This window comes from Danio rerio, chromosome 2 (assembly GCF_052040795.2).
Source record: "Danio rerio strain M-AB ecotype USA chromosome 2, GRCz13ab, whole genome shotgun sequence".
Classification (NCBI taxonomy): domain Eukaryota; kingdom Metazoa; phylum Chordata; class Actinopteri; order Cypriniformes; family Danionidae; genus Danio; species Danio rerio.
The window spans coordinates 19,774,718-19,785,000 of NC_141022.1; the positions used below are offsets into that span (position 1 = coordinate 19,774,718).

Genomic DNA, 10,283 nt, shown 5'->3' on the forward strand with positions numbered 1-10,283 from the left:
ACCCCTGCTCTAAATCAATATACTTGCATAAAGTAAATGGTATCTCAAAGCTTTTACTGGGGCTTGTTTTTTTCTCACCCCGTGCCGCTTTAAATTGAATGAAAAAAAACAAACAATAAAAAAAACAGTACAATTTAAGCCTCACATTTGCACACAACTATGTAAAATTCACGAAACTGAATCGCTAGGAAAGAGGATAAAAGAAAAGGGATGTTCATAATGCATGTACAGAAAATCCATCTGTGCACAGTTTGTGAAAGTGCTTCTAAAACAACGTTACATCATCTTGATTGGAGAGCAGAGTTTACAGTTATTTTGTTTATTTGTATTTTTAACTGTAGAGACTACTTCATATGTGGTCATGTTCATGCTAATCATCACATGAGAAAGTGCAAGAGAAACACATTCCAGACACTCAATTTTAAGGCTTTTTGAACATTTCAAATCACTCTCCCTGAGGTGTTTAACAGATTTTTTTTTTATCCAATTCCATATTCAAGTAAGAAATCTGGAACACTGTAAGCATCTAACAAAAACAAAACTGTAAAGCCTTCTAGTGTGGGCAGTTTTGGCCTAATGGTTGGGAATTAGTTTTGTAATTAAAAGGTTGCAGGTTCGATTCATGGTCCCAGTAGAAATTAAAGATGGGACTGAATAAACTGCAATCTGTCCATCTTTAATAACCCCCGAGCAAGACAACTAACCTCTTATTGCTGACTACTGCTTTGGAATGTTGGTATGTTTCTATACCAATTTCAAATGTGGGTAATCATACTTGAGAATACTCACTTCAAAAAGCCAAATGTTATAATAATTGCCAAATTTACACACATGACCTAAGAAGTAATTTCATGAGGACATTTCAATAAATGTTTGTACAGCATTTTAGAATTTTATATTCATAAAATGTTTTGCTATAAATCAACATAATGTCAATTCTATTTGTTAACTGTTATCAAAGTTTGATTTGTAAATGTAATGTTTTAATGTGTGCATTTGTTTGTACACTTTTCACATGAACGGTAGAGTGCAGTCAGACATGTTCAAAGAAATGTATTCAAATAAAATTATTCAGATGTGCACAATAATAAAAAAAAAGTCTTTCTAGATGAGTTTTTAAATCTAGAGATCTGATTTTCTCTTGAGGTTTCTTCTAAAAGGCACGAGATGAATAGTAAGTCTCACTGTTTCCTGACACGTAACGTGAGCTGCATACACTCAAAACGTGTTAATTACTACACACTTTCATGTCTCAGTCAAAGGATGTTATAGATTTTTCCCCCTTTGTACATTGTACAAAATAGTCCATTAATTGAAAGCTGAATATTTCAATCTCGACCCAGCTCATTAAAACATGTTATAGGTATTGATCTAAAGGTCTGATGCATGGAAACAGGCACGTTACAGATATACCATATAGTTTATATAACATTGTTAGAACACACACAGTTGCAGATGTTTGTGTTTATTTGTGGCAGACCAACTCTAAAACCAGATCAAATGGAGTCTAAACTGTTGTTACACTGCAGTGTTTGAATATTACTGTGATTTTGGTCATGCACTGTGGCTAACGCCTCACAGCAGAAAGTCGCTTTTTATACATTTAATCAAACACAATATTTGTGTATAAAAATATGAATAATAATATATGCTGATATTTATTGCTATTGTATTAATATTTTGAAGAAAATTATTATTTTAAATATAGCAGTCTTAAATTACTCCAAAATGTACAAAATATTTCAAAGATGCTTTTGCTGCATTGTTTTTGGCAGGTATTGTCCAACATTTCTTTACTGAATATATTAAACTTAGTACATTGACAGGAACACGCATGCATGTCTGAGAGAAGTCAGAAACACTAAGATCTCGCTCAACTTACAGCAAAGTGAAGGAGATATTTTATGCTCATGTTAAAAGGAGTAAACAGCAGCAAGCGGTTTCTAAAGGGTCTGTCAGAACATTAGAATATTAAAATGCTTTAGTGTAATAATAGCGATAAGGCTTGAGACAATTTGTTGATTAGGTTTCAGTCTGCAACAACAACATGCTAAACAGCAACAATGTTTGATATATACACTATTTTCTCTGTAACGTGCCCGTTTTCCACGCATCAGACGTTTAGATCAATACCTACAGTTGAAGTCAGAATTATTAGCCCCCCTTTGAATTTTGTTTTCTGTTTTAAATATCACCCAAATGATGAGCAAGGTAAGGCAAGTACGTCTAATAATATTTATTTTTTTCTGGAGAAAGTCTTTGTTTTATTTCAGCTAGAAAAAAAAGTTTTTACTTTTTTAAAGACATTAAGGTCAAAGTTTTTAGCCCCTTTAAGTTAATTTCGTTTCGATAGTCTACAGAACAAACCACCGTTATACTTGTACAAAAACTTGACTAATTACCCTAATTAACCTAGTTAAGCTTTTAAATGTCACTTTAAGCTGTATAAAAGTGTCTTAAAAATATATAGTCAAATATTATTTGCTATCATCATGGCAAAGACAAAATAAATCAGTTATTAGCGATGAGTTATTAAAACTATTAGGTTTAGAAATGTGTTGAGAAAATCCGCTCTCCAGTAAACAGAAATTGGGGAAAAAATAAACAGGGGAGCTAATAATTCAGACTATCATGCTTTAATGTTTTGGATCTGGATGGAAATACGCACTTTAAATTTGTGGACTACTACAACATACAAAAGGCAAAAAATAAAAATAAATCTATGACACCCTTTGGAGACTGGTAGCAAGTGTAGTAGATAGACACGTTTGAATGGAACAGCTCACGTTATGCATCAGAAAGCAGTGAGACTTTTCATGTTGACTACTTTTTATCTTATGTCTTGTGACCGTTTTGTAGACGGACAACCTAAATAGAATCTTTTGTGTGGGTTTATTATCTAAACTCTTTGCAAGGCCTTCTTACCCCATAGTTCGGATATTGCAATGGTGTGCCATAGCAGCACACACAGAGAAAAAAAAATTCTAAAAGTTGAAGAAAAAAAATAGTTTTTTACATTGTATTCAAATATTCCCTCTCTTTCCTATACCACCTTCATATTATAGTAGTCTGCAGCCCCATATATTAAAATGTATTAGATGTTACATGCCACACACAAAGACTGCCTTCTTAATAAAGTGGCCAAAACCATATAGCCAGAATACATCAAGAAAATACTGTCAGATGTTGTTACTTTAAACTACAAGTATGTATGAACACTGACCAACTTGTTTATATTGAAGAACAAGAATTTGTTGTTTTGATGGTACTAATGTTCACTGTCTGTCACAAATACTTTTTTTGAAAGATTGATTTAAGTTACAGGCTTCTGCAGATAGTTAATCAGCAATAAAGACTGTACAGTGTTACTTTACATTAGATTAGTCAATTACTGTACCTGAATATCTAACTATCAATCGACTCTCCAGAAAACTATACAACACTGCATATTACACTTTCATCCTTGTTTTTGTCCATCAAACCTTATGCATGCAATTAGTTTGATTCACTGCTACAAAAATATCCCAATCCATCTAAATTAATGATTACATTCAAAATAGAGCTATTGAGCTTTTTTTTCTCAATGCTGTAGTGCTCGATTTTGCGATAGTTTTACAACTTCCGTTTCGGTTGCCTATAGGAGAAATGACTAGAAATAATAAACGTCAGAGAACAATCCAACTACTTGCTCTACAAACAAGTGTTTGCATGACTATACAGACAAAGTGGAATAATATAAGAAGAAAATATCAGTTTGCAACATCAAGTAGTGTAACGAGCTCCTTTTAAGGCCAAAAAATGAATGGAAGTGAATGAGACCGGAAGTCTTGAGCCAAAATTATTCAAATGGCTGTACCCTCATACGCAAAGAATAAGGTGAATTCAAGCCATCTGCTAAAATTGTATTCATATCGCAGGAAAATAAAAGTAATCACAATGTCTGATTTTTCCAAGGTTGTGCAGCCCTATTACCAATCCAAACCATGTTTGCATTTACTGCATTTACTATTAGAAAACCAATGTCACTTGTACAAGTTTGATTATATGAAAAGCATGTAAAATTGAGACCTAGAGACTGATAAACCAATTTATGTATAAAACTAAAATATTTTATTAAAACATCGTCCAAAACACAAAAACATGGTTCAGGCAATAATTAAAAAAAATAAATAAATAGGTTTGCTCATAGGACAATTCACCCAAAACAGAAAGTTGTCATTTACTCATTCATAAACCGGTTTGGGTTTTCTCATTCTGTTTAATGCAAAAAAGGGTTTTAAAAAGGTCTGATTGAATTTTGAATTGTTTTTCCTACTATGAAAGTCAAAGGTTACAGGTTTGTAACGATTTAAAAAGCAACATGTTCAGCAGAAAACAGAAACTCAAAAAGGTTTGAAACCACTTAGAGTAAATGTTTTTGGGTGAACCATCCATTTAATAAAATCATAATAATAAGATAAGAAAAAACAATAACTGAATTAAAAAAGACTTAAAGTTCCTGATGCATCCATGCACACAGTGCATATGAAAATAAAGGCTTCACATCACGTCGTCACCAGCGGGAGTTCTCCTTATTGCTCTGTCCAACAAAATCATTCATTGATGACTGGAGGAAGAAAAAAGAAATCAGATATCTTCAATAAACTCGAATCAGTATTAACCTTGCTGAAATTGGACAATTTCAGTTCTTAAATGAAGACAGCTACTGCAAAATCATTCAGTAATTTAAACTTCCCGTCTGCTTGTTATGAGATCATTTAGATTTTATCTTTTAAATTGGACCAATGATGTCAAACACAGAAAAAAAGTGATCCGTCTGAGAAGCGTGATTGGTGGACTGACCTGCATGAGGAGCCTTTCTTTCCTTAGTCTCTTATAGAAAATCAGCACATCTTGGTTGGCCTGAACCACTCGAGGGTCAAAGTCCATCACACGCAGACCTTCCAGACTGCGAGCCCGTGACAGAGCAACATAAGCCTGGCCACTCTCAAACACACGCGCCAAAGAGATCTCCACACAATCCAGAGTCATGCCCTGAACACACCAAACAGGAGGAAATTCATTTAAAGAATTCATTTAAACATCTGAAAATAGCAATCAGCCTTTATGGCATTGTCCAAGATACAAGTGCTAAAAACTGGAATAAAGCACATGCTGTCCTTGTTTGGTTTTAAAACCCAAAAATCACATGATCTTGATATGTATGCTGGAATCAGTATAGTTTAAGCATTTTTTTCTCTTATCGGATAAAAACTTTATCCTACTGTTTTAAATCAGTTCCTTTTCAAAATGTACACATCCTGGGCTCTATTTTGACGATCCAAGCGCACAGTCCAAAGTGCAGGGCACAAAAGCATTATGGGCGTGTCCGAATCCACTTTTGCTATTTTAAGGATGGAAATCCACTTTGGCGCATAGTCTAACAGGGCTGAGCTTATTCTCTTAATGAGTTATAGGTGTGTTTTTAAATATTTCTAAATTCATTTCTAATTTCCAGCAAACAAATAATATGAACAATAATAATGAAGTGTGTTCAAAAAACTGAGTTATTTCTAAATGTCAAGCCCCATATATTATATATATATATATATATATATATATATATATATATATATATATATATATATATATATATATATATATATATATTTTAGCGCTGTCAAAATTAACGTGTTAACGCATGCGATTAATTTAAAATAATTAACGCAATTAATGCAGTTGCAGGTTTTTTTTACTTCCTGTTGTGGTGGACGTGTGTTCAACATGCAAGAAATGTGGATAAAACCAAGGAAGCACTTTTTAAAGGAAAGTTTCTTTATAAAACAATTAGTCGCATCACCAGGCTCTCCAAAGTTTTCTGCAATTTCGGGCGTTTCATTTTTAACTTTCGACTTCTGTTGTAAGTTGATACCGCATGGCGAACAGAAAGAAAAACCTCCGCATTTCGTGACTCGGTGTTCCTTTAAGGTAAGGTTCCTTTTAAGGCTACACGGTAGATCTTCAATAAGAGTATTATCTTAATCATATTAAAATCGGAGTATTAGTGTTTTATGTGAATGTACTCAGAACGTCTCTGGTGAAGTCGCGAGCTGTCAAAGACAGGGCATTACTCTGCCTTTCAGCATGAGCCCTCCAAGTTTAGCGTGTTTCCTCATCGCGTATGCTTCGCGTTGTTGTGTCAGAATCATTGTGAAATACAGTAATACTTTAGGATGCTTAGTTTAAGCAAATTTGATGAACGTGATCATGCGTGTTTAATCTAAGGGGTGTCGCTCCAGTATGGAAGGCCGTTGGGGCCAAAACATCTGCAGCGCGTTGTGTGTGTGTGTGTGTGTGTCTGTAGCCCCTTTCACACATACAGACCTTGTAAAGGAAAAGGTTGTATGTGTGAACAGGTCCAAGATTCCCGTAATAAGCGCGTGCACGTCTAGAACGTGCTGACGTGAGACGTCTGCTTTAGCCAATCACAACAGTCAGACGCATTTACGTCCGCGCGGTTTGTGAGGATAAAAGCCTTTGAATATTTTTTCAGCCACATTTAGCTGCTAGAAGTTAGTCAGATCACGTTTATATGTTCTTCTTAATGCCAACTGTGTAAATAATCATCGATGAGTTGCTCATGATAAGCCGTTGTTTGTTTACGTTCGTGTGCCTGTGAAACAGCCTGTGAGCGCCAGTACACGTACATATTATGAACATCTCGACATGCGAAAGTGATCCTGAGAAAGTTGTTCACAATATTGATCATCCACAGAGTTTGTAATTTAGTCAAATGTTTACAAATACAAGCGCAGCCGTTTAAAGCTCATTTGTGGTGAATGATGTCAGAATTTACCGGTATTTTGGAATGGATGTGTGAATGCTCTTTTCCGGAAAATTTCCGTAACGTCCTCGCCTGTGTGAACAGCTCTTTTTTCAATATACCGGTAAAGTCTTTCCGGAAATTTTCCGGATATTTACCGGTATCACTGTGTGAAAGGGGCTTGTGTCAGGGGTGGAGTGAGCGATGTATCTGAGTAGGGGCGAGAGGGGTGTGCAAAGTATTTAACGACCGGTTTGCAAGAAATTATCATTCATTTGCGGGCATTTGAGAGTCTCTGTGCACTTGCGGGATACTCCTAATCTTAGCAACTGGATGAATGTAAAGGAGGATTAAGCAAAATTGTTTCTACTCTATAACTAATGTTCTCAACTCACAGCAATAAAACTTTACAATGAGTGCAACAGTTTGTATTCTCTAGTTTATTATTATAATTTTTCATTTTCCATATCTGCAATTCCAATTTTGGCATGTTTTTGCAGTCCACTTAGAAACCAACTTGGAAATCAATGTTTTCTTTATTGGCATTGATTGTTTTAAAATGTAAATGTCATTAACATGCCTGTGTTTTAATTTCTGTAATAAAAGTGGCTGTCAAGCCAGGATCTTGATGGTTTATTGTGGGTATGTTGTTTACATGAAGAAATCTGTGTTACAAGTTAAACAAAAAAATCCATTAAACAATTCTATTTTGAATTGAAATATTTTTTGTCTTGCGTTTACATTTAAATAGCCAAAATTACAGTTTTCAGTATTTTAAATGTGATTAATTTTATTTTAAAGGTAAGATTAATTAGTTAATTTTTTTACACACACACACACACACACACACACACACACACACACACACACACACACACACACACTAACTTTTATTGATCACCAGCCACTGTGGCTAGTAGATTTTCAACATTCCAACACTCACAATTTTCACTAGCCATACTTTTGCTGTTGGGAAATATATTTGATAAGCATAAATTTGACATGCTAAATTGACTTGATTTAGATACTGTGTTATGTCCACATGCCTTCTCAGTCATTTCACTTCTTGTGTGTATCAGCTTGCTTAGTATGCATGAGTAAATGGGTTGTATCGCAATGCAATTAGTTTTTATTTTACGACTTTTCAAGGCTCAAAATTAGGGATTAACCAAATTTATATGATCACACCAAATAAGCATTTCTTAGCCACAATTTTTTTTAATGTGTCAAAACAAGAAAAACATAGCTTTATAGGTGCACTTTTTAATTCAACAAAACTTGTCTTTTAAAAAACCATTACATTTAAAAAAACAATTATTGAAATGTACCTAAAATGTGCACAGTACTCTGTCCAGGCTAAAAGTCCCAGATCACCAGTTAACTACATATAAAGGAGTATATACATATAAAGAAATGTTATTGTAAAAACATAACTAAACCATATAAACAAAGCAAAAGAAAGCAGGTGAAAAATGTTTGGTAATGCAAGGATGATCACGCGCACACGGTTAATATAGGCCTGTTAATAATCTGTTTAAAGAATAATTAAAATGAAGGCAGTGACCGCTGTTGCTTACGAAAGAATATGTCTATTGTTTTTCCATCTTGAGCTGTTGAAAGCAGCAGGACTGTGGGTGCACGATCGCTCTTTGTCTTTTAAGAAAACTACAATTTTAAAAATTATTTCCAACAAACCAAAGTGTCTAGTGGAGGTGGCTGTCTTACCCGCCAGAGCTGAAATCTACACACATTTGGCGGGTGTTAATGTAAAGCCATGTGTGTTTTTTTTTTTGTAAACTATTACGAAGTATATTATAGCCGATTACAAACAATTACACACCACTACTGTGTGAGCTGTTTCATGGACAAAAAAAAAAATTATATATTATATATATATATATATATATATATATATATATATATATATATATATATATATATATAAAATATAAAAAAAATTACAAATCAAAATGTAAAATCAAGGTGATTGGGGTAAAAACTAAAGGTTGTATGGTTTGGAATAGGTAAACGAGTCTGTGTGTGAACCATCAATTTAATTATATTGTAATAGTTTTCTAAATACAATTAAAGTGTTAAAATCAAATGGAGTCATTTTAGAATATTACACTGAAGAGATGCAGGCCCATATGGTGTAGGTGACAAATTGATTTAATATGGCGTTTCCCTCAGTTTCTCTGAGCTCTGGGCCATATTTGGCAAACATGTGCGAGTGAGTTGATGAGCTTAATTACTATGACACGCATAGCGATAACAATGACAGTTCATCAACACACAAGACACATAGTCAGAAACATTGGCAAACATAACTAGTTAATGAGTCAAAACACAAACCAAATCCACAGCTGTTCAGTGATATACAGAAACAGATTTCTGGGCAAAGTCATTTCATTTAATAGCACTCTGAATGAAATTGCATGATCGTTTTCTCTAGGTCCCAAAACAGTATGACATCAACGGTACAATTATGTAATATTAGATTTCATTCTATGCATTGAATGGATACCGGCTGCGTATATTACCATCAATGCACAAGTCATGAAAGCTCACCTGACTCTTGTGAATTGAAATGGCCCAGGCTAGTTTGAGTGGCAGCTGCTGTCGGCTCAGGTACAGCCCTCCTGGGGCTTTAAACATCCAGCGCTCTCTCTTCATTACCTCAACTGCCCCACAGAGAAACCGCACTCGGGGGAGTCCTGTGGGAAAGGAGGATTACAAATTTTAATCACAACATATGCTTCTCTTCTAAAATGTGCTGCTCTTTTACAACCAGCCAAGTGCAGAAATTAATAAATATTTAGATTAAAACTGTGGTATTATATATTTTCTTCAAAATAAGTTCAGTGGTTCTGCAAATTAATAATTGTCCTCTCAAAAGTTTAAGGGTTACTACACTGGGGGAAAAACACTTTGAAAACATCCAATCTCAATAGGGCAAAACCACTATCCTGGATATTTTAAAAATTTATATTTTATAAAGAGATGACATTGTTTGATGCGAATAAAAATTATAAACCTAGGTGGCTGATTTCAAAGAAAAACCCCAAAAAACTAAGATAAAACAATTACTAGTCTCAAAATGGTTAAGTTGCATGAACCGAAACAATGTCCATTGGGTGCTCTATTGGATTTAGGTCAAATGAATGTTGGGGTCATTCAAAACATTAATTACTTCATCCACCAGGAATTGACTGCATGTTCTTTCCACATTTAATCAGTAATTTTCATATACCCGGAGGAACCCAGGACCCACCAGTGTCATCCTAATAGACTGATTTCACATGGCCGCCATTTTTAAAGCAAAATAGATGCCGCGGTGGGAAGAAACCTGGAAGTATCGCTTTGCATTACATAGGAATGTTATGTACCTGGCTGTACATCCTATCAGCGAAGAGAAAGTGACACAAATCTAGGATTTCAACGCCTTCCAAGTGACCCGAAGGTCCGTTTAGAATGAATGGTG

The 10,283-nt window shown here is 34.5% G+C and overlaps 1 protein-coding gene across 3 annotated transcripts in view; it reads right to left on the reverse strand.

Moving 5' to 3' along the window:
• Positions 1-4,087: 4,087 nt before the first annotated feature.
• Positions 4,088-10,283, reverse strand: part of pif1 (PIF1 5'-to-3' DNA helicase homolog (S. cerevisiae)) — a 19,342-nt gene continuing 13,146 nt past the window's right edge. For 2 of the 3 annotated variants that reach the window (NM_198807.1, XM_087238849.1), the window contains 3 exon segments: positions 4,088-4,606; positions 4,843-5,034; positions 9,371-9,516. In NM_198807.1, the coding sequence (NP_942102.1) occupies positions 4,553-4,606; positions 4,843-5,034; positions 9,371-9,516 (392 nt within the window). In that variant the 3' untranslated portion in view covers positions 4,088-4,552. 3 annotated transcript variants of the gene reach the window in all.